This window comes from Mytilus edulis, chromosome 1, assembly GCF_963676685.1.
Source record: "Mytilus edulis chromosome 1, xbMytEdul2.2, whole genome shotgun sequence".
In the NCBI taxonomy this organism is placed as follows: domain Eukaryota; kingdom Metazoa; phylum Mollusca; class Bivalvia; order Mytilida; family Mytilidae; genus Mytilus; species Mytilus edulis.
The window spans coordinates 54,980,232-55,006,027 of record NC_092344.1 but is presented as its reverse complement, the minus strand read 5'-3'; the positions used below and the strand labels follow the sequence as shown (position 1 = coordinate 55,006,027).

General features: G+C 31.0%; 1 protein-coding gene across 2 annotated transcripts; it reads left to right on the top strand.

Moving 5' to 3' along the window:
* The first annotated feature begins 1,175 nt into the window (after positions 1-1,175).
* Positions 1,176-24,455, top strand: LOC139514311 (cysteine-rich with EGF-like domain protein 2). Of its 2 annotated transcripts, none has more exons than XM_071303404.1 (11): positions 1,176-1,537; positions 4,671-4,753; positions 6,713-6,767; positions 8,915-9,029; positions 9,394-9,482; positions 10,627-10,753; positions 11,388-11,489; positions 12,375-12,455; positions 13,205-13,300; positions 14,515-14,649; positions 24,328-24,455. In XM_071303404.1, the coding sequence occupies exons 1-11, from the start codon at positions 1,427-1,429 to the stop codon at positions 24,378-24,380; spliced, it is 1,047 nt and encodes a 348-aa protein (XP_071159505.1). In that variant the 5' UTR covers positions 1,176-1,426; the 3' UTR covers positions 24,381-24,455. The 2 variants fall into 2 exon arrangements, with proteins under 2 accessions (XP_071159505.1, XP_071159496.1); XM_071303395.1 differs by lacking the exon at positions 24,328-24,455 and adding an exon at positions 18,994-21,442 and having other exon boundaries at positions 1,216-1,537.
* The last annotated feature ends 1,341 nt before the right edge of the window (positions 24,456-25,796 follow it).

Sequence of the window (25,796 nt, the reverse complement as noted above, 5' to 3'; positions counted from 1 at the left end):
GGCCATCCTAGCTCCATGCAGCTGCGGCCTGAGGACAACCACATAAACCACTATTCGATGTAGATAGTTTTAACTGTAAATACCAGCTTTTTATTTGTACATATTAAACCTGTGTGGAGAGTGGCTCCCTCAGACCTACGCCTGGTCAATCATTATAGTCGTCTACGACTCCTGACCATTATTGGAAGATGATGATGATCATGAACTTATTGGACGACTGACTTTATTGGCTTTATTCTTGGTTGATGGGTATTTGCATTTCAACCCCGTAGATGGGGGTGTAATTTTAGATGAGGAAGCCATACATAGGTAAAACTCGAATCACCTAAATGAATATGTTTCACTGAGCGATGTTGATTTCAATTTGAAGCATGCTTGAACAGTTATTGATATTTAGTGTATTGAAATGCCAAGCTGAAGGCATGGAAATTTGGTAAAGAATGAATGGTGATATATATATATATGCAATGGAATGTGGTAAATATGTGAAGCCGAGCAATGAATGAATTCTTCAATGATCAAGAATACCATCATGTATGTAATGGGTCTTCCAATGGATAGAAACAATTAAGTGCCTGCATGTGGTTCCACTGAGATCTTTAGTAAATGACTTCTGGTATATGGTATATATATAGTAGTATGATATGCATAATTATGTGATTTGAACTTTCCTATATGATTGGAATTGTAAATATATACCCGACTTTTTATGGTCCCCAACTTTTTAAGAGCAGTAAGCCCTTTCCATCGGATCTACGGAGGAGTCTTTTTATCATAACGTTAAACGAAAAGATTGGCTGCCGTGCTTTTAGATTCTATTAGATATCTTTTAAAAGAGAATTAATGTCTCTAAATATCTATCATTATCCAATTATGGGATATTTTCCTTTTCAGTATAAGAATAGGGGTTGAAATGAGTACAAACAAAAAAAGGATAGAAACAAGTGCCTGTGTCTGGAACTACTTGATAATAAAAAAAACATACCCATTGGTGTATTTTTTTAATCTGATTAAAAAAATCTAGGGTACGTTTTACATTTCAATTTTTTCTCTTCCTGTTGTTCTGTTTTCTTTCTTATTTTTTTTTTTTTTTTTATATATATATATATATATATATATAGCTATCCCGTGCTGATTACAGGATTGTTATACTTTTTGTAGACAAACCGGATATTGACCCGGTTTGACGATCGTGGCTTACTATGATTGGATATTAATTACTGAGTTGTCAACAAAGATTTGGCCGGTACACGTGAAAAAGAAGACTGTTATCATGGTGTTTAAATGTTGTTGAATATACGATATCTCCTGCCAAGAGCAAAGAGAATCAAAAATCATAGTACTTAAATTGAGTCTGCCACATAAGTTCTTGATACGCAGAGACAAACATCAGCTGATTTGTGAAATTTGTCACTATACCTCAGAAATGACAGTTAATCGCTTGACAGTCTTCAGCTTATTTATAATAAGTTTAATTGAATATGTGGCTCTTGACAAATGTTCAGTATGCAGGGGAATTATAGATAATTTTGATGAGGTAAAATAATTTGCTTCAATGGTTATACTACATGTACATTGTACATAGTTAATATTCGGTGAAAAGCTCATTAGAGCTTATGTTTGTATTGTTTGTCAATATGCCGAATCCAAATAAAGTTTTACTTACTTAATATGAGGCAGGCATTACCTGTGAATGGAGACGAAATCTGTATTATTTTTTTTTAATTCAAACATGTTGATAAAAAAAAACGGAAATACCGTAACGTTTCCGATATTGGTTCTGTTGTTAGGGATTTAGTTGTGATGTTATTCAAGTTATGACGTCATATTCAATGTAAACAAAGAAACGCTGTTATCCAGAAAACGTTTTCATATCAAAGAATTATTAAAAATGATTGGGTGTTGAATTTCTTCCTATATTTGTTGATATGTTGATATATATACATTTTATTCAAAGTCTCATGCAAACGATGCAAACAAGACCGGAAACGGAAGTAGATCTGAAAAAAAAAAGTTAACGATTTTGAGTTCATTAGTAGAATGAAAAATTCAGGAAATTTTCCCGATTTTTTAAAAAAAAATTTTTATTGATTTTTCTACCGTAATTGGGGACTTTGTCCCCATATTATACACCCGTTTACAGGACGTATTATAGTAAACTGTTGTTGGTCGGTCTGTCTGTCCGTCCTTTCGTCATCAACATGTTAGACAATAACTCAAAAACACTTTAACCAATTTGCATAAAACTTAGGTAAATTGTTTATATCTATTGACGTGAGATCCCTTTCGGTTTTTTTATAAATTTTAGATTTTATATTTCCCAGTTATAGCAGGGGTTCAAATAAGTGGTGGTCCGAGGTTCGTGACCTTCCATTTTTGAAATCGGACTTACGTTTTGGTTACTAGCTAGGCCAGACGGATCTTCGACTTGAAAGAAAATAAAAATTAACTTTGCAAACCTTTTTACCAATTTCCAAATAAATGATCACAAAACTTATTTTCATTTTTTTTATTCATGACAGTGATGTTTATTTTGCAGAAAATATTTTATTCAGAAACTCAAAATTACTTTTTGACAAATTTTAATGTCAAAATCCAATGCAATATGACAGTTTATGACAATAAATATGACAATTTATGACAGTAATTTTCTTTATCAGTAATAAATGTTGATAATGCATGTAGATGCTTTTAAAGTCTTAACATATTACAATACAGTATATATTAATGTCAACGGGTATTTTTTCTCAATTTTTGGGCCAGTAAATAGCTGGAAGTTTCTTAATTTATTTTCACAAATAGTGCAATTAGATATGATTCAATGTAAGCAAAGCAACACAAGCTCACGTGGACTTTTAAAATCGAGCTGAAATATAGTGCTGAGATAATCATGGCATAATTAGTAATCAATTACCAATCGTTGAGACAACAAATCCACCCACAGTGACACCCTCCCAATACCTAAAAAAAGATTACTTGAATTCATAATATATACAAGACAATTACATTTATCATGAACAACCATGAAACTGACAATGAAATCAGCTAACCTAATACCAAAAGCACATTTAATTTTGTATCTTACCATGCTTACTGAGTTATGGAATATTTTAAGTAAGAGCAGGACCTGGATTTAAGGTTGTGGACCTTTCAGTTTGGAGAGTCTTCCAGTACCTAATGTTAATTTGAACCCCTGTATGGGTGGGTTTTTTTAAATTAAAAAAAAGGCGGGGGGATTTTCCAATTTTCGGACAATAACTCAAAAATGCTTTTAGCTGTTCTCATGAAACTTTGGCAAATTGTTTATATCTATTGACCTAAGCTCCCTTACAACTCTTATAATTTTAGATTTTACGTGTACAGGTTCCAGGTTATGGTGTTTTATTCATTTAAAAAGGGGGGGGGATATTCCAGTTTTCAGACAATAACTTAGAAATGCTTTCAGCAGTTCTCATGAAACTTTGGTGAACTGGTTATATCTAACATGTCTATTGAAGTAGTGTCTTTTTTGATTTTCTTAAATTTCTATTATATGAAATTGAGCAGTTACCATCGTCCATGGTTACAGTTTTGTACATGTACATGTAAGGCGAAAATGCGACCAGAGTCATGTGCACATGGCACATCTGTTTATTTTATACTTCTATACACTCAACTCAGTCATACCTACACTCAACTCAGTCATACCTTTATTCTTTACCCATTGGTAAATTTTTGTACTATTACATGTATTACCAAGTTTTTCTACCAAATGGGGCTTTTCAGTGGTAGCAAGGAGTCTGTGTCTAGTTAGAATTACCACAAAATAGTAAACATGTACTTCTGGTGCGGATGTGCACTTTTTTAATCTTTTAATTACTATAACTGCAGAATGTCATGCTATCTGTATCAATATTAAAAACTGAAACTCCCCGTATTGTAACAATACTGTAAACCAGTTTTGATGGTTCCTTATCATCAATACGCTTGATTCAATGCAGGTGTTATCTTTCCGTCAAAGTGTTTGGTTTTAGGTGACGTCATTAGTGCGTTTGTTGAGCATCAAATCTACTTCAGTATGTTCAAGCAAAGGAGTGAATATTCTAATGAGGATTACTTCGTTGCAAAAATGTATGACTGCTTCAATTGCAATTTTTAAAGATACAAAATGTAGAATTAATATATTTCTTTAGGCAGGGTTGGGTTATCATTTACATATATTAGATTAAAATAAAGACAAGTGTTTATAAAATGTCTAACAGTCACAATTACTTTATCAGTTCAAAGATTCAAGGATCCAGTGAGCACTGCCCACATAAATGTAAACGTAAACGTTAAAATACATGTATCTATAAAATGTAGCATGTAATCAGCAAATACAAATGTAGTTAATGAGTATTTTTGGAAGTGGAAATGATATACATGATATAGGTCCAACCTTTTGACTTAAATGAAAATAAATGGTCAGCTGTATACCATGTTTTATCCAACTGTCAAATTTAGGTTATCATTGATTGAATTTTGTTGCGTTAACCAAAAAAAATAATATTCATAACTGAAAATTTCCAACAATTGTTAAATTTACGGTACTATGAATATACATGTACATCTCATTCTCTATTGTGTATAAAAACAATTTAATATTTGTGAATAGATTTCAATGTAATGTTTTCTTTCAATATATTTTTTAGGGTCTTAAGAAAACTGCTAAGGCCAACTTTGGTGGTGGTAATACAAGATGGGAAGAGAAAAGTCTAGGAAGTTATGCTACAAGGTTTGTAGGCACATTAAGTTTACATTGTTGTTTCATGTACAGCAGTGCATACAAAATTAGGACATTTTAAGATATGGAATAATTCCGAATTATATCCAATGAGACAACTATCCAACAGAGTCTAAATGAAGTAGAATACCAATAAAGCAGATAACGGACACCAAAAAGCCTTCAACAATGACCAAAGCCCATATTTCAGGGCTCACTTTACAGGGCAACTGAGGCAGGTACTTTGCTTTTCCATCTGTCAAAATTGACATCTAGTTTCCAAGATGTTCATGACAGTAAATTTTGATAATTTTAACCAAGTTGTTGAAACAGCAATTTTCATTTATATTTTTTTTTTAAACAAAGACAGAAAAAATATATATCTGTAGAAAGTGGGTCTCATTGGAGTCTAAGCGTGACACAGGAATGATGATTTTTTTGTAAGCGTGACATGTGAAAGTCAAATTACTGTGCCATGAAAATGGGAAATGAATTCTAACGGGACACGACAAAATTACAAAAAAATGAGAATTGCCTATGTACATAGTGTAAGTGGGATACAGGAATCTGACAAAACAGTAAGCGGGATCAGAACCCCCCAATGAGACCCCTAGAAACCTGGTGAAAGCATTAACTATACATGTATATTGGTCATATTTTATTTCATAGAAACAAATTTTTAAGACTTACTTTCCTTCACTTCTGGTACTTTAAACTACTTTTGCCTAAAGAGTGTACATCAAAACATTCTGCTGTTTTCAGAAAAATAAATTTGTAACTTAACTGTTAAAAACTTACTTTTCTTTTAAATTTGCAAATTTTGAGAAACCTTTTTTCTGCTTGGATTCCAATAAATCATTAAATATGCAATTCCAGATTTTTTCTTGTAGTCAAATATTGGGTCACAAGTTAGTTTTTGTGAGAGAAAAAAAATCACTCTTGTTTTTATTCCCAATTGTTCCCTTTGTGTATAAATTTTTGAAAATATTTATTATAGGATTAAACACATTTTTTCTAGAGGTTATTGATGTGTAAACCGGGGCGATTAACTCACAAACTGAATAGAAGTCCGAAGGACTTTTATGTTGAGTTTGTGAGTAAGAGCCCCGGTTTACACATCAATAACCTCTAGAAAAAATGTGTTTAATCCTTATAATTCTTCAGCCAAACATTTTTTTTGTTGATAGCTACTATATATATTTACCAATCAAAAGCAAAATGGCAAGTCTTATCTAAGGAGTACACCGCCATCTTGACTTTCTAAAAACCATAAATGCCGATAAATACAACGGAATCTTAAATGAAATAGCACCTACCTCAAAAACTTCATTTTAATTAAATTTTATCCGAATTTGAAGCGTACACGTAAGGAAATAATCTTTCTCTTGAAAATTTCCATTCGTATGACGTCGTGTTTTGCCATGACGTAAATTCGCCAAATCCTTCATGAAATTTCGCGGAATTTTATTAAATTTAATTTTTGTACATTTTCGAAGCTTTAGTGCAATAAATTTATTTCTTTTTTTGTTATATATGCACTAGAATAGTCACAACTGTTATGCAATTGTTTTTTAATCTCAATTTGCTGAAAATCCCGGGATCACTGCAAGCTTGTGTATCGCGCATGAATAGATTACAAAAGTAGTTTCGGAAACATGGTTTATCGAAGTGTAAACTTAGAGAAAAATTCTAATTGACTAATCCAATTCAAGTATTTATAGATATGCAAATCATATAAGAATTATATATATATATGTTTTTGCAAGGATTTAACTAAAACTTGATTAAGGAGGTACACTATATAATTTACTATTCCAATTGTGGGAAATCATTGTTTGCTCACCACTTTGGAAAATGACCACCAAAATACACAGTGCTTACAAATTGATAAATAACACTTTAATATATGTAACAAGATCACATCCTGAAGTAGCTGTTTTTTTAGTTAAGTTTTATTTTCTTTTTTTGCAGTGAGACAAGACTTGTGGAAATTGTTGAAAATTTGTGTTCTAAAGATACCAAAGAGGTAATTTGAAATAAACATAATGTAACTAATTGCATACATACATGAAACAGATAGTTCAGCATGGAATTCTTGATGTTTAGAATGGATCCTTGTCAAAATGATATGATTTGTTGCAGACTGACAACAGATTGGAAACAAACAAATCTGTTTGCCAGAACAGTTGTAAAAAAAATCATATGTTTTCTGCAAACATGTAAGTCAAAAAATGTAAGTCTGTAACATCCTGGTGAAATTCTGACAAACCTGTACATATAAAAGGACATGTTGAGTATATGTCAATTTGACAGCAACATTAACCCATCAACAAAAATAACCATGATACTTTATCTCTAAAGCAAATATAGACAATACACAAGTGCCGATAACATCTTTTGAAAATATACTGAGATAACCTAAAGTGCATACATGTGAACCTCCCGACGGGAGTACAATAATTCCGTTTTCAGGGGTCTCCTCCCGTCCTCTCGTTTAGGAGAAAAAACTCCCGTGTATGAAATATTTCATGAATGAAAATTTTCGGACGCCATATTTGATCATTTCTTACTACTGTACGGGTGTAATTGACACCTGTGTTAAATTTTACCTGTAAATCAAAGAAGATGTATAATTATATGGCTTCACTTGACAGCTTGGGTGTCAAACATACTGGTAATCAACGATGTTTATCTCTGGCTAATTGCCGTTGTTTGATAAAATCTTTGAGTATTGGAAATAATTGAAATACATTTTTGTTACTTCCCTTTGTTTTATGCTGAGTGTTTTCAGTTATTTTGCTTTTAAAAATGTAAATTGTAAAAAGACTATAAATGATTAATATTTTAATCAAATAATCATAAAAGGATGGTAATTAAATGAATATAAATGTTTTGGGACAAATAAAAAAATATAAATTTATAAATTATTTTAGCAATCTACATGATCTAGACTTCCTTTTAAGAATTAAATTGAAGTTTATATACTAAATCTGTCTGATAAAAATATGACTGGAATATACAAGATGAATAAAAATCCTAGTTAGTTTACTTCCTATTACAACCTTGGGACTTAGAATTATAGATGTTAGTATATTAAGATTTTATTGTTTTAGCTAGAGATAGCAAAACATTTACACTGTTTAAGTCTTTTTAAGTTTTCTAGAAATATGACTTTCATAATGCTTAAAAGCCATGCAGTTTTATTGGGTTTTTTTAATTAATTTATGATGTTGCAAATATACATGTAGAGCATATTTCTTCCTTATTTGTCGAAACAGTTACCAATGATAAGGAGATGGAGTCATGAATACAAATCTATACAGATAAGATAAATAAATATAATCATTTATTTGTAAGCAGTGAACAATCATTTATCAAAAACAAAACAAAACAAGAAACAGATTCTATTTAATATTTTATTTCATTTAAATAGAAAGGCAATAAGGGTACTATAAACATATTACAATTTGATGGAAATTTGAAGAAAAAACACAATTTCTACATCATACGGTTACATTTACGACAAAATTTATGTCGATAAAAAACGTCCTGATCTGAGTCCTAATCTCCTGACCAAAATTTCCAAATCTCCTGATCTGAGTTTCACAGTCCATCACATGTATGAAAGTGAATCACCAGCATATACTGTACTGAAATAATGATAACTTCAAAAAGTTTAAAAGCAATGACTATCTATAAAAATGCATTAAGATACAATACTTGACAAATCACAATAAGACAGTAAGTTTGCTGTTTAATTGTTAACTAATAGAAGTTGGGAGTACTAATTCTTATACCAGCTTATTATGGTATGGTGAGTCCAAATTATATTGTGAGTCTCATCATTTTAAGGATATAAAATTCTACACTGGTCAGTGTTAAAATGAGAAGCCTATGAGTAAATTATAACATGTTTTTTTTATTTAGTTGCTGTGTAATTATGAACATGAGGAAAATATTTACATTTTTCAATCTGCCATCCTTTAATTTTTTGGTATTTTCGGTCTCTTACTAGAATTGTATATATCAGGTACTTTAAGGAATTGGATGTTATTATAACATCACAGATTTTCTTGCAAATAAACACTAAAATTATGTGACGTCAGAACAGTCTTTTAAATTTCAGATGTGCTTTAAAAAAACTAATAATTACTTTATTTTTATGAATATCAGTGTCATACCATGGTAGAAGAATATGAAGACTTAGTTGAAAATTTTTGGTTCAACCAGTTTCAAAAGAAAAGAGATGCAGATTTCTTCCAGTGGTTGTGCATAGAAAATGTTAAAGGTATTAATTTTATACAAATCTAATTTTGCTTTAATTTTGTTTACATCTATGACTGTTATATAAGCGAGAAATACAAGCATGGCATGTAAATGATTTTGGGATGTCTTTAAAAGTTTTAAAAAAAAGAGGAACTTGTCTATAGATATTGAAATAGGCTCAATTGTCATTTTGGTTTCAAGGTAAATAAAAACAATTGCATTCATCACTGTTGAATGATTCCTACTCCCACATGACTTCCCCTTAAATTAACATAAATAATTTGACTACATATGAAGATGTTTTTCCTAAATGCCATAATATTCCATTTCATGTTTTTAGCGCATCATAAGTTTTAAAAACTTTTCTTTTTAAATTTTTATTTCAGTTTGTTGTCCAAAAAATACCTATGGACCATCATGTTCACAGTGTAAAGGAGATAAAGATAGACCTTGTACGAGCAATGGGAAATGTGATGTAAGTAAATACATGAAAATTAAAAGAAATCAGAAATTAACAAACATATTGGACAGTATAATAGACCATACCTATCAACTTCTCCAAAAAATAGATGTTTAAACAAAAATAACAGTGAGCAACACATTGTCTTGATAGCCTGATTTAGAACATTTTGCACATGCTTTCCTCCTTGCAGGAAAAGATGAATTTTTATCTTCTAGTATAATAGTGGAAGCTCAGTGACTGATCTATTTTGGTGAAAAAGGACAAATTTGATATTCATTCTTAACTTTTATGTCATTTTGGATTCTGGTGGAGAGATGTCTCATTTGCAATTATACCTCATCTCTTTATTTTTATATTAAACATACAGTTGGAGAACAATTTCAAAATAGACAAGATTTATTCAATATTTCAACAGTGAGTTGCTATCAGTAATATAAAAATACTGAAGCACCTGATTTTTTTTTGTGTCATGATTATCTATTATAACTTCCATAAAACCACAAAATTGATCAGCAGAACAAGATTTACAAATAAGTCAACATTCCTAAATCAACAGTCAACTGTATTATAGTTATCTCCCTTAAAAGACACTTTTTACCAATTTTATGTTTTTTTTGTGGAAAAATTACCAACAATGGCCTAATTCATCAGTTGACTCATTATGGGAGTAATTTCCCTTTCAAGACTAAATAAACCGACTTTATGCGAGCTTTAGTAGATAGATATTTTACAAATCAGTCAATTTTGCCAAAATTGTCAATTTGACTTCTTTAATTTTTGTCTTTTTGTGTTTGTTTGGCTTAAACTATAGTGGATTGAGAGAAACTGTAAATAGTAAATTTATCAAAAAGTCAAGATCTACAATCAGTCAACATGTGTGAAACCGTCAGCTTTAAGAGTTATTACACATTATGGCATTTCATTTTCCAGGTGTTTTTGCCAGAAACTAATTGAATATTCCACTTGTATTGTATTTTTTTTATCAAATTGACTTGTGAGCGATTCAGGAGCCCTAGTTCAATTTTTAAAGTTGAAACACATACATTGTTGTTTAAGTCCCACACATGCAGGCATATAAAAAAATTAATAATTGGCAAAACTCATCCTTCATGTCCTTCATAGTTCTATTTTTTCAAATATTTGTATATTTACTCAGGGAGAAGGCACAAGAGAAGGAACTGGGAAATGCAACTGTGATAGTGGTTACCAAGGAGATCTGTGTGATGAATGTAAAGATGCATTCTTTGAAGAAAGTAAAAATGATACACACATAACATGTACAGGTAAGAGTCTTATCACAGTCTGAATCCTAAATTATAAGCTTGTTAGCAACTTTTCATTGAAAAGTGTTAAGTCTTGATGAAAAGTCAATAATATATAGCTACGGACTCACCAAGTTGTCTTCATCTGTGTCGGGCGCCCTGCTCGAACTCCATGTGAATCAAGAAGAATAATTCCTGCCACTTGCGGGTCTGACTAAAAACAAACTACGGAACATGCTAATATACGGAACTTAACATTGAGGCAGAAAAGATTATTTAGTTAATTTTATAGATTCTGAGATATGGTTTATTGAAAATAAAAAGAATAAAGTTACAAGTGGATCAAATGCACATTACAGTACTAGTTGGTGATACATTATAATAAAAATGTTTTAAATCAAGATTTCTCATAAATCTGTCCTGTTAAAATGCCATTAGTTGCCAAACAGATCCTACTGATATGAAATCATAAACTCTATATTGGTGGCTTTACTTTGGAGAAATTGTCAGACATTAATGTCATAAACAGAACAGGAATACTTATTCTAGCATATTGTTATTATAGTCGCACAATTATTACATTAACAATACTATATTATGTTTACATACATGACCCAATAAGCATCTAATACAATTGTTAATGATTGCATTGTAGCTTGTCATATGTCATGTAAGTCCACATGTTGGGAGGCTGGTCCTAAAGGATGTGATGAATGTGGAAAGGGGTGGGAACAGAATGAAGAAGAGGGTTGTAAAGGTAAATAACTTACCTTCTGATAAGTCTAAAAATTGATTACAATTCTTGTCATTAGGTTAACTTCATTCAAAATAACAGTAATAGTAACATTGCCTTTGATTCTGTAATACAAATCTTGACCTTCAATATAAAGCAATATTTCCAAGTAGAAGCATATTCATAGTGTTTGAACCAGTGATATTTGTTAAACCTCATGCTTCATTTACTTGAATTTATCTTTGTTTCTTGATAGATAAGAAGATGTGGTATAAGTGCCAATGAGACAACTCTCCATCCAAGTCACAATTTATAAAAGAAACCATTATAGGTCAAAGTTCTGTCTTCAACAAGGAGTCTTGGTTCACACCAAACACAAGCCATAAAGGGCCCCAAAAATGACTAGTATAAAACCATTCAAACAGGAAAACAAATGGTCTAATCTATATAAAAAACGAGAAACAAGAAACACTTATGAATCACATCAACAAATGACAACTTCTGAACATCAGATTCCTAACTTCGGACAGGTGTAAACAATTGCAGAGGGTTTAAACGTTTTAATCAGTACCAACCTTCACTCTTATCTGAAACAATAGTGTAACACCACAACATAGAAAGACACACTGTAAAATATCAATTGAAATGGCTTAACTCAATCAAAACACATATTAACACAAGTGAACATACACTGAATGAATAAATTTGATTTCTGATACAATGTAAATACAGTTCATATTTTGGAAACTTCATGTGGCTCTTCACATTTTTAGGAAGTACATTTGAAATACATTCTTTGCATTTATAATTTTTTTGGATAAAAGAGTTTCTGATGAAGGTTATCCAGAAAAGTGCCAATATTTATACATTTTTAATTCAATCATTTATACCCCTGACATTTAATTTTAGATATAAATGAGTGTGAAACAGATGCTACATGTGAAAATGGACAGTATTGTTCAAATACACAAGGCTCATACCATTGTGCAAGTAAGTTTGATCATGTATATTACAGCTCAGGTCTATGTTATCCTATTACAAGTAAGTTTGACCATGTATATTACAGCTCAGGTCCATGTTATCCTTTCTACTTGTAAGTATTTGGAGTACTACCATCCCAAGAATATGTGTGTCATATTTTGTTTTTTCATTTTAAGACTTGCATAAATGATACCCCATAAAAAAAAATCTGTTTTTAACTTCTAATAAAAAAAAATAAGATTTCACATATATATCTTCAAAAAGAGCAAAACCCATTCTGCATATTCAGCTATAAAAGGCGCAGAGTTACTGAAAGCTATTTCAAAGTGAAAAACAAACAATAAACATTCTTCATCTGAGACTTTGATATCAATCAATACACTTCCAATATCCAATGGATTTAGTGTTAAGACTTTAAAAAAAGTAACAGTCAGAGAAAAGCGTGACCTTGTGTAATGCAGACTCAAGTATCCACTTGTTGAGCCATGAATGTGCATATGAATATATAATGAGTATTTACTTTGCTGTTAACTTACTGATAACATAATCAATACTAATACCAATTGTAAGGTCTATTTGTCTTTAAAAAAAAAATACAGAAAGAGAATGGCCCATTTTTATGGAAAGTTCATAATTTTAAATTAATGTCTCAATATATCAGAGCCCTATTATACCTAAATGCTTGAATGCTGTTATTTATGGCCTGCTTTTTATTTACATCTAGATAAATGGTAGCTATCTTTTGTATGTTTTTGCAGCTTGCCATAAAGCATGTGATGGATGTACATTGTATGGTATAGATAAATGTGATAAATGTGCAGAAGGTTATACCATGGAAGATAACTCTTGTAAAGGTAATGTATGCAGTAAAAGCATTTAGAAATAATAAAAATGCTGTTTATTTCATAAAAAAAGAAAATGATATTATTTTCTTAACTAAGTTTCATGAAACCTTTAAAGAAGACATACAAAAGTCCACTAAATACATTACACAAAATGACTATAAAAAAAAGACCACAGGAACATTTGAAGCTCATACATATCTTGCAAAAAATCATAATCAAGTGAAGAAGGTTGTATCGTATATATACTATAAATGACATATATCAACCAAGCCATTGTTAAATAATTTAATTTTGAATGTAACATGTCTTCTGATTGGCTGATGTCGTTTAGTTTATCATATCATAGACACAATTTTGTCATGTGACCATGTCATCAATGTTTTTTCATGATTTACACCGGTTTAAAATGGAATTTAGAATTTAATTATAAGAAATAACTGTAATATTTTGTCAGTCCATTCGAAATCACATAAAAAATGTGGTGCACACTGTTAAATAACCTGCTACGTGCGTTACTCAGTGTGCACCATATTTTTTATGTTACTTCTTTAAAGACAGAAGAAATATTACAGTCATTCCTTAAATAAATTTATTCTGTCTGCCAAAAGGCCAAGTTCACCTAATTATATATAATCGATGTAAACCCACATAAGTTTTATTTTAATCCAGGCTGGAGGAAGTAGTATAGATCTAACGAATCCTCATCTTTCCTGCTTAATCTTATTTTTACTTCATCATTAATTGTGATTGATTTTTTTTTTAAATCCAAAATTAGTAGATTAATAGATTTTTAACAGTAATTTGATTATCAGTTGTAGTGGTCAGTTTATAATAGAATAAGAATAAAATTGTTTATTATAGTGTCACATATTGATTGAAACAAGGCATTCACACAATATTCATATACACACAAACAACAATCAATATCCAGCCAAAAAATGACTTATGAGACTTAATAATTTAACTAATTAATTAACTTCATGTGCCACTTTACTTAGTTCTGAACTAGTTCCACTTGAAAGACAAAAACAAACAGAAAAATAATTCAAAAAAATAGTCTAAAGATTTATGACGGTACTTGCAGATACAGAAATACCAGTGTCTGACAACAAGTTAGACAAAATTGTGAATACTGGGTATGGAAGAAAATTATCAAACTTTTACTTTGAAACTTGCTTTCTTATCTAGAAAAGATATCATCTCAGAATTTGACTATTTTGCAGATGTAGATGAATGTCTGTTAGAAGATATATGTGAAGATGAAAATAAAGTCTGTACAAATAAAGATGGTGGCTATGATTGTAAATGTAAAGATGGTTTAATAAAAGAAAATAATACATGTATACCAAAACCAAAAGGTAAGAGGCTTTCTGGTAGAGTGAGTGTGTGAAGCTATATTATTTTTTTTAACGCTAGATCTGTAATTTTATAAATTAACTTTGATGGTAGATTTACCTTCAGATAAAGAATTTTCTTTTGTAGTCATTGTGAAGTTTGAAAGTTCTTTCAAAAATGCATATGCCATCCTTGAATCTATAAAAACAGGTTCATACACTTCAGAAATATAAAAGAAAACAATTAATTGATATTTTATCATTGATATTTACTGATAGTCCTTTCTTACTACACAACAATAATTATTGTTCCTGTATTGTAATAAATCACAATTTATGGTCAAACTCAGTAAAAATTCATTATCTTGATGCTATTATTTGTTAAATCACAATTATTCACTAAGTATATAGCTAAAACTTAACCCAAGGAACTTACTTTAAAAAAATGAAATATAAACAGCAGTATTCTTTCATTTAGATATTTAAGTTTCACATGGGAAACTGTAAAAAAAATATTTACAATGAAAAAATATTTTTTGTTCCCTAATTAACTTACTATTTTTATTTTGTTAATACATATGTTATGATTAAAACATAATGATTTATGGGCAATATGTTTTCTTGTCTGTGCGTCCGTTCTTTTGTCCGTTCGTTCATCTGTCTGTTCGTTCGTCTGGCTTCAGGTTAAAGTTTTTGGTCGAGGTAGTTTTTGCTGAAGTTAAAGTCCAATCAACTTGAAACTTTATGATATGATCTTTTTAATTTTAATGCCAAATTAGAGATTTTATCCCATTTTCATGGTCCACTGAACATAGAAAATGATAGTACGTATGGGGCATCCGTGTACTGGGGACACATTCTTGTTTTCTATAAATAAAATTTATCCTATTCTTTATGGAAATTGAAATAAAAATATGGGTCACCATTCAGTTAAGCTCACAATCTGCCTTCGAAAGAAGCATGCATTTTTGTTAAGGTACCTTTTTTCTGTTGAACTAATAGGAGAAAAAAAAGTAATATCGAAATAAGAAAAAGACTAAATTACAGAAATCACTTAAATTTTACAATAGTTTAGTTCAAGTACAGTTTATTTGAAAAAAAATAATAAAAAATATAGGTCACCGATGAGTTAAAAAAGTTATTTCAATTTTAATGCAAAAAATGGCATTTGTTCACCAAAGGGAGATAATTTGGAGCTTTTTCAATGATATGAACATTAACAAAAGTCATTTGGGGCCAAAACAAATTGATTTTTTTGATTGATTTTTGTACCATATCATAAAGTAACAACTAATAATGTGGTAAATAAAATTTGTTTTGAAAAAAAAACTGTTTCAAATTTTGCTGATTTTTTGTACCGTCAAAGCCTCCTTATATATATATATATACTTTGTTTTCCTGTGTTGTTCCTTTAGCCTCATCTTATGTGTTTATATACCCCAACTTGTTTGCTATGCCTGCACTAATGGATTGTGAATAACATAAAGGGGGAATACATAATTTGTAAATGCATGATCATATGACAATACTAAAGTATATATGAATGCAGCTAATACATGTGTTGAAGTTTTGAAAAGAAAGTTTTTTCTACAAATGTATACCCCTGCAAAATCTTTAATTTTCAAATATCATGAAAATATGGATTGAATGATTTATAAGGTAAGTCCAAAGGGGTTTATTCATATATGGCATCCTTTTAAAAACTTTGTTACAGCATTCTGTTGCAATCATTACTTGTTTTTACAAACTCAGTACTTCAAGATAAACACATACAGTAAGAAAATGTGATGTAGAAAAAATTGTAAAATGATGGACAGCAAAGATTTTGTTTTTATTTTAAATATTAGAAATGAGCCTAGGCCTGAGTTTTCAACATCTTTTATAGGGAAGATTGAATACACATGTTTATATCTTTAGATGCAACAAAATGCCTTGATTTCCCAGTCAGATATAGATAGAATAACTTAATCGAGAATTCAAAAATAAATTTAAAAAAAACAACTGGGAACCTATCAACATTGATAATTCATATGCAATTTGTGTGGTTTGCACATGCATGAATGTTGTTCAAAAATCAGATTATGAAATAAGCTATTCTATAATAATTTATCATAATAAAAAAATTAATAATGTAATTTAAATCTCGCTCAAAATATTTGAGAACTATTAATTGATTAATCATATGAAAACACATGTATAGTAACTCCAAATTAGCATGATTTTTTTTTGTGAAATTGACTACAGAATATCTTTTTAGGAAAACCATAAAACAAAACATACCCCCTTTTGAATTTGGAAGTTAAATTGTCTTTCCCTAATGATTTAAATCTGTGGAAAAATGGATCATTTCTCAATATGTCGCAGTTTGATGTAGCAAAAAGTAACATATAACATGGGCAATGTCATTACTTCCCCTGTATTCTGTAACTGTATCGAGGGGCCCTGAATGCTGTTCTATCTGTTTCTGAAAAGTCAAACTGAGTTTTATTCTTTGATCTGTGATCTCTGGTGGATGGTTTTCTGATTGTCAACCATACCATATCTCATGTCTAGTTTTTTATACAACCGCAAAAAAAATTGCGGTCCTATATTGGTATCACGTCGTCGTTGTCGTTGGCATCAGCATCGTTCGAAAACAGGTTGTTTCCGGATAATAACTTTAGTATAAGTAAATTGAAATCCATAAAATTTTAATACAATGTTTATAACCACAAAAGGAAGCTTGGGATTGATTTTGGGGGTTATGGTCCCTAAGGTTTAGGAATTAGGGGTCCAAAGGGGCCCAAAACAAGCATTTATCTAGTGTCAGGACAATAATTTGTGTATATGTATTTCAATTGTTCTGAAATTGTACCACAATGTTTAATACCATAAGTAGAAGGTTGGTACATATTTTAGGGGTTATGGGGCAAACAGTCTAGGAATAAAGGACCAAAAAGGGGCCAAAAACAAGCATTTTTGTAGTTTCAAGACAATAAATTGAAGTCATCTTTCTTTGTCCAGAATGGTTGTTGAATCACCTTAAACCAATACTTTATGAAATCTTCTTTGAAAATTGGATTTATCTTTCTTTGTCCAGAATAGTAGTAGAATCAACTTAAATCATTGTTTTATACAATATACAATGCAATATTCACTTTTACTACCAACTGATAAATCAAAGCAATCTTTACCATTCAGTGATTACAAGCACTTTGATTACCATTCTAGGGTTATGCCCCTTTACAAGTGGAAAAATTGAAGATTTTTATAACGTTATATGCTAGCAGGGGCATCATCTGTGTCCCTTTGGACACATTCCCCATTTATTTTTTTAGAAGTTACTATTAATTAATATTAATTTTAACCATGACTGTATGACATTTTATATTTTAATATTTTATGATGTATTTGAATGAGTAGTTATTGTTGCAAAATCCATTAATTTTTTTATTTGAGATCATTTTTGGAATGAGGGAAAGTGGGAGGTAAAAAAAAAAATGGGGGGTTCCATTTTTCTCATTTCAGATTTCAGAAATTAAAAAGAAAATTTCTTCAAATTTTTTTTTTTTCAGAGGATTATTTTCAACAGCAAAGTGAATGGCTCAAAAGCAAAAAAAAAATTTTAAGTTTATTAGACCACATTCATTCTGTGTCAGAAACCTATGCTGTGTCAACTATTTAATCATAATCCAAATTCAGAGCTGTATCCAGCTTGAATGTTATGTAAATACTTGCCCCAACCGTTCAGGGTTTGGCCTCTGCAGTCGTATAAAGCTGCACCCGGCAGAGCATCTGGTTTTAAAGAGTTCTAAATTATGATTGCCCCATTGTTATCTTCTCCCCCTATATTTCCTTTGAGGAAGGCAAGTTTGATGTACATTGGAATATTTGGAAATAGCTGGGACTCAGCAGTTCAAAAGGGATAAATACAAGGACTCACCATGACAGTTCAAAAGGGATAAATACAAGGACTCATCATGATATATCCTGTGTCAATGTCAAAGCAATTTAGATCAAAACAAAACTAATAAGGGGATTAGCTCTCATTTATGTCAGTTTTATTCTTTCATTATCATGGTTTCCTTCTGATTGGAAGTAAAGAGATAAGATTATTTGGAATGGTGGGATCCTTGTCTATATTTTGTTGAGGAAATTGCTATTCATAATAGCAGGGGCGGATGCAGGAATTTTCGAAAGGGGGGGTGCTAACCCAGGGCACCCAGGGCAAAGGGGGGTGCAAAACATATGTCCCGATACAAATGCATTGATCGGCAAAAATAAAGGGGGGGTGAGTACCCCCGGAACCCCCCCCCCCCCTGGATCCGCCACTGAATAGGATTCTCTCTTGCATTTCTATGTCACACTTTCTCTTTTCCTTTGTTTCAGATATTCCCAAAAAGAAGGAATCTAAACCACATAAAAAGAAATTTTCAAGCAAAGATAAAAAATCTTTAAAGAAAAGGAACAAATACTCCCAGCCAAGTTTACTTGTTCATTTTGCAATTCTTGGACTTTATGCATTGTGTGGATTACTAGTCAGAGGAAATGTTGTCATTATAAGTGTTCTAACAGTTTTTCTTGGTATATATGTGTACTGGTTTGCAATATGAAGGTCTTGTTATAGGAATAAAACTGTTGTGATTTTTTGCTAGTAATAAAACCATTGATATTATTTTTTCAATTTTGTAACATCTGACTCAATTATATTCTCTTCAGTAACCATAGGATCATTTTGAATCGATTCTATATGTTTATTATTATAGATATAGATGAAAATGTTTTCATGGGTATATGGAGAAATAGCAACTTCATTTGACTGTTCATAACATTTAAATGGACATTTGGTTTGACCAAGTAGACATTTATGTTGAAAGAAAAATAGAAGGAAGAAAATTAAAATTCCCCTGCAGTACATAAACTTACTGATAAAACCAGAAAGTACCTTTTGTTTGAATTATGTGCATCTTTACTACCGTAATGGTAAATAATCTTCAGAGGTTTTAATTACATGCATTCTTAGGATATAGTAGCGAGAGAAAAGAAGAGTGATTGAAACAATGTATATGTTTTTATAAACAAGTATGAAATAGCAAAATGGAGGGATATTCTATGTAAAAGAATGAATCCAAATGTGAGTGAAATGAAAACTAGAAGTTGTAAATTGTTTAAAAAAGTGCAATTAATGATATTGATGTAAGGAACTATCTGTTTCTTGCTATTACTAAGAATTGAGTCCTGACTGATTTTGATTATTCAAGTGATTTCAGGCTATAAAAATAAGAAGATGTGGTATGATTGCCAATGAGACAACTCTTCACCAGAGACCAAATGATGCTGAAATCAACAACTATTATAGTTCTCAGTACTGCCTTCAAAAATGAGTAAAACCCATACAGCATAGCAAGACATAAAAGGCCACGAATTGACAAATGTAAAACAATTCAAACCAGAAAACCAACTGTCTGATTTTTGTAATTTTGCTATCTGACAAAATATGTCATTAAGTCTTATATGACTGTATGTTCACATCTATCATTAGTATAAATATTGTAAAAGACATAAATGTTTATTGATCAGAGTTTTTATTGTGTAATTCATATTTTTGTATTTGTATATGCATTTAAAATTGTCCTAAATCAATGTGCAATAGCAAATCATGTCATGTGTAGTTGTAAAAATGTTAAAAAGTCTTAGATGCATAATTTGTTTTATTAGTTGTTAGTCGTTTTGAACTAGCAGTCAGATAACTGTGAGTACTCTCAGATATATTCTTAGTGTCTTTTTTTGTCGGGATGTACAAGTACCCAGCCACGTCCACTTGTATTTTTGTCCATCTGATGAGTTAAGCCTTTTTCAACTGATTTTTATAGTTCGTTCTTATGTTGTACTGTTATACCACTGTCCCAGGTTACGGGAGGGTTGGGATCCCGCTTACATGTTTAACCCCGCCACATTATTTAAGTATGTACCAGTCCCTAGCCAGGAGCCTGTAATTCAGTGGTTGTCGTTTGTTTATGTGTTACATATTTGTTTTTCGTCCATTTTTTTATATAAATAAGGTCTTATCAGGGCCCTTTTATAGCTGACTATGCGGTATGGGCTTTGCTCATTGTTGAAGGCTGTACAGTGACCTATAGTTGTTAATGTCTGTGTCATTTTGGTCTCTTGTGGACAGTTTTATCATTGGCAATCATACCACATCTTCTTTTTTATATTTAATAGCAAGTTTTATACACATTTGTTAAACTTTACCTACATGAAAATTTAAAAGCAATAAGAGTGCAAAGCAATGAAATCTCAGACATTTGAGGGCAAATTTTTGCAGTTTTCATAACAAGAGAAACCTTTTCTTAGCATTGTTTGATACTTTTACTGACCAGTTCAAATTGCAAGTGGTTTAAAAGTACAAAAATCATGTTGAATAAAGTAATCTTTTGTGTTTTCATTCAAGATGAAAAAAAAAACTTAGTCAAGATGAAAAATAGAAACTTAAGTTGTTGGTGAGGAATGAGAAGAAAATCTCACCCACTATAGGATTTATAGATGACGGACTCAAAATTATTAGAGATTGTTAAAAATTTCGTCTTTTTGTTTTAGTGGTGCTTGTTTTACGTAATGTAATTTTGAAGGAACATTTCAAGTATGTTTTGCATTTAATGTTAACAATCTTGTGGTACATTATTAAACCATACTGATTAAGATGTTTTTAGCAATTTGGTATGACTTTGTGTTTACATCCATTATTTTTCTGTTTATATGATGTTCCAAGGTTAATAGGACTTCCATAGAATTATCTATTTGTTGTTGATTTTGCTCAAATAAACTTTTGCAATTATTTAACTGTTTGTTATCATACAGATGAATATATTGGCTGTAGCAGATAGAGTACATAAGACAAAAACTTTTTAAAATTTAATGCAGTTTAAATAAATCTGAATAATTATATCTGGTATTGACTTTTACAAGTTTTTCATACGATACACTTGCAAATATTCAAGACTAACAGTGATTATTGTATCTGTTCATTCATTATAAATTTGAACCACTAACTTCCTTAAAATTGTTAGCTAATTTTTTTTTAATCTTTCTGTCTTTTTTTGATACAGCATTGCATTACTTTTTTTATTCTATTGATTTTTATGCCCCATTTATGGGCATTATGTTTTCTGGTCTGTGCGTCTGTCAGTCTGTTCCTCCGTCTGTCCGTTCATCTGTTCGTCCGTCTGTCTCGCTTCAGGTTAAAGTTTTTGGTCGAGGTAGTTTTTGATGAAGTTGAAGTCCAATCAACTTGAAACTTAGTACACATGTTCCCTAGTACAAATGTTCCCTATGATATGATCTTTCTAATTTTAATGCCAAAAAAAGAGATTTTCTCCCGTTTTCACTGTCCACTGAACATAGAAAATGATAGTGAGGATGGGTCATCCATGTACTGGGGACACATTCTTGTTTTATCTTGTTTTTGTGGGGGTGACGATAGGTGAGGTTTATGTAGAATATGACAGACCAACCTAACCCTATAGTTGTGCATATGATGCCTCACATTTCCTGGTAAACAACAATGTGACAGCAATCTACAAATACACAAATAGCAAAAAGATAACTAGCGGTCAATTCAGAAATAATTCATGGAAGCCATAATTTTGTTGGAATTTTATCCTGAGCATTAGTTTGGGATAAAATTAACAAATATCTCGGACCAGGCCATGTGTAAATTTACAACAAATCCATGGCTTTCATGAATTATTTCATATTCAATAACTGAAGCGAGGGTGGGTATGCCATGTGTGTGGCAGGCATGGGGTAATGCAAATTTGTAATTGTAATGCATGGTACTAATGCATTACATATTCCCAAGTAATTGCATGTAATGTGTAATGCAGCAATTTGTGCATTACATGTAATTGTAATATAATGCATTGCTTTACCTAAAAGTTGTGTAATTTCATGCACTACATTGCATTTAATGCATGGCATTTCTTTTCTCACATACTATATATCCTTAACAGATTGTTGGAGAGTTAACTAAAGCAGAAATTAAGTTTTTGATTAACTAAGAGCATACTCGTTAGAATAATCATTTTCTGTTTTCTCTTCATATTTCACCCTTTACATACTAGAGGAAATTTGGTGATTAATCATTGCCCCAGGTATAGAACTTTAATTTTTTTTTTAAACTAGAATGACCAAATTACAATTCAAAATGAATAACAAAATCTTGATATCATAGGTTTTTTTTAATTCTTTTTATTTCATACATTTTCATTCATGTTCCTGTGTCACAGGCACTTGTTTCTATCCATAGGAAGGTCGACTATCCATATATATAGGGATAGTAGATCTTCCCATGGATAGAAAACAAGTGCCTGTGTCCTGTGTATAAAGATTGATATTTAAAAAGCTTTACTTTATTTGATTGTTGTCAAAGGATCAATGAAAACTTTGTTATGATTAAATAACAGATAATTGTACATTGTCATAAAACACTAACTATTGTAATAAAAACAGCAGGAGAATAAGTCTTGCTCCTATTATTCTTAGAGAAATATTGTATGGAATTTAAATGCAAATAACAAAAGAATATGTGAGTGACAGTGAGTCTTTCTTCATACTATCAACTATAGATCAATAAATTTATTATACCCCACGCAACGAAGTTGCGGAGGGGATAATGTTTTTGACCCGTCCGTCTGTCAGTCCTGTTTCTTGTCATCGCAACTCCTCTCAAACCACACAACAGAATTTCACGAAACCTTTTCAGATAATAAGGACATACTATGTAGTTGTGCATATCGACGGGAAATTGCGTTTAAATTTTTTTTCTAGGAGTTACGCCCCTTTGAACTTATTTACTTTAATGTACTACTGCAACAGTTTGTCATCGCAACTCCTCTCAAACCACACAACAGAATTTCACGAAACCTTTTCAGATAATAAGGACATATTATGTAGTTGTGCATATTGACAGGAAATTGCGATTCAATTTTATTTCTAGGAGTTACGCCCCTTTGAACTTATTTACTTTAATGTACTACTGCAACAGTTTGTCATCGCAACTCCTCTCAAACCACACAACAGAATTTCACGAAACCTTTTCAGATAATAAGGACATACTATGTAGTTGTGCATATCGACAGGAAATTACGATTCAAATTTTTTTCTAGGAGTTACGCCTCTTTGAACTTATTTGCTTCAATGTACTTCTGCAACAGTTTGTCATCTCAACACCTCTGAAACCACACAACAGAATTTCATGAAATTTTGTAGATAATAAGAACATACTGTGTAGATGTGCATATTGACAGGAAATTATTAGTCATTATTTTTTCTTATTCAATTTTTTTTCTTACACAAATTTAATTTCTCAAATGACAATGTGGGGACGTGGGGTATGTGAGCATGCTCACTAAGGTTCTTTAATTGTTTATAAAAAAAATTAAAAAAACAATTGCTGAATATCGTCATTATGGTTATAATTATTATGCATGTTGTGGTATGATTGCCAATGAGACAACTCTCCAACAGAGTTCAAAGGGGAAAGATTAAAAGCATAATTTATAGGTTACTGTACAGCCTTCATTAATGATTGGTATATATATTTATCCAAAAAGATGGATCCTGTACATCAGTACATAATACACAATTTGTAAGATGAGCAATTTTTTTGTATCATTGATTTAAGTTTAAAGTAAACTAAACTTTTTTTCTATTTGTTTGTAGATACATCCGAGGATAATAATACAAAAGATTCAATGGAGAAAGAGGAGTTATGACAGGATATTAACTTATAAATGTGTATAATTGTGTAATTGTGTATGACTGTTTCAAATATAGTGCTTTCTATTTGTTATATTCTTATTACTAGTTACTGTTACCCAAATCTTTTTCTTTGGTTTTGTGGAAAAAAATAGATTTGCTATACATCATATAGTATACAAATGTATAATTTTGTTCTTGCATATATTTTACACAAATGAGCAAGTTATTATATCTTCCCCAAGTTTAAAAGCCTTTAATATACTTATTAACAGCACTCCAATAATAGCCTATTAGTATGTTCTTTCTGTTTAGTTTAAATTAATACAATTTTGTATCTATATGTCTCTAACACACTTTTTGAGAGATATTATGAGACCAAGGAAGGACAGATTTCCTTTAAATTTCATCAATTATTTTTCATATGAATCAAAGATGGTCTTTTCATCAAATTTATTCATTCAATTGAATTCTGACAATCATAAATCTCTGTGGATTGAGCAATCACTCACCATACTTCAAATATTTGTCGCTGGACCTTACAAATTTAACAACCAATCAATATGCCTACTTTTAAAATGATATGCCCATTGTCCTTGGCCCCATTTTCAGGGATCAGTGACTACTTGAATTTTTTTTTAGTATTTTGGTCTGTTTTTCCAATACTAATAGCTATATTTGGTATATGGAATAACTGCACAGGCACTTGTCTCAGAAAAAAATTTCCTGTATACCTTATTATAACACGGTGTTATAATAAGGTATATGGGAAATTTTTTCTGAGACAAGTGCCTTGGAACAACTGTAAGGTGAATATGGCAGGTCTCAACTGACCTTGACATATCTAGTGGTTCATTTGTCAATGTTATTAAAGTATTGTGTTGGTCAATGTTTAGTTGATTAGGTTTGGTATGTTTCTCAAATATTATAATACATATGTCAATTGTATTTTGTGTCTGGAATGATTGTAAGGTGTACTTGTCTGTCTGGTAGGGTTCATATTACCTTGACATCATTTTCATGGTTCATTGTCAATGTTAAGATTTTAAGGTTTTATCTGATTCTCAGGTACTATTAGCGAGAGGACCACTATATTTAGCTTATGGAATGATTGTAAGGTGCTGTAAGGCATGGTTCATATGACCGTGGCCTCAATTTCATATAACATTGATAATGTGATAGATGTAGTATAAAAACCTTCACAGACTGCCAACATGACTTCAATGGTAATTAAATTTAAACAGATGAGTTGGCGGTTTGGTTCATAACAAACTCATCATAGATACCAGGATTAAATTTTGTAAATGCGCTGGACGAGCGTTTTGTCTACAAAAGACTCATCAGTGACGCTCGAATAAAAAAAGTTAAAAAAAAGGCCAAATATAAAAGTAAGAATTGGAGAGCATTGAGTACCAAAAATTCCTAAAGGTTTT

Excerpts from the sequence above, each read along its gene's own strand:
- LOC139514311 (XM_071303395.1), top strand. The coding sequence starts at position 1,427 with ATGACAGTTAATCGCTTGACAGTCTTCAGCTTATTTATAATAAGTTTA. Across the intron at positions 10,754-11,387 it reads TACACACATAACATGTACAG|CTTGTCATATGTCATGTAAG; the intron begins GTAAGAGTCTTA and ends ATTGCATTGTAG. Across the intron at positions 12,456-13,204 it reads AGGCTCATACCATTGTGCAA|CTTGCCATAAAGCATGTGAT; the intron begins GTAAGTTTGATC and ends ATGTTTTTGCAG.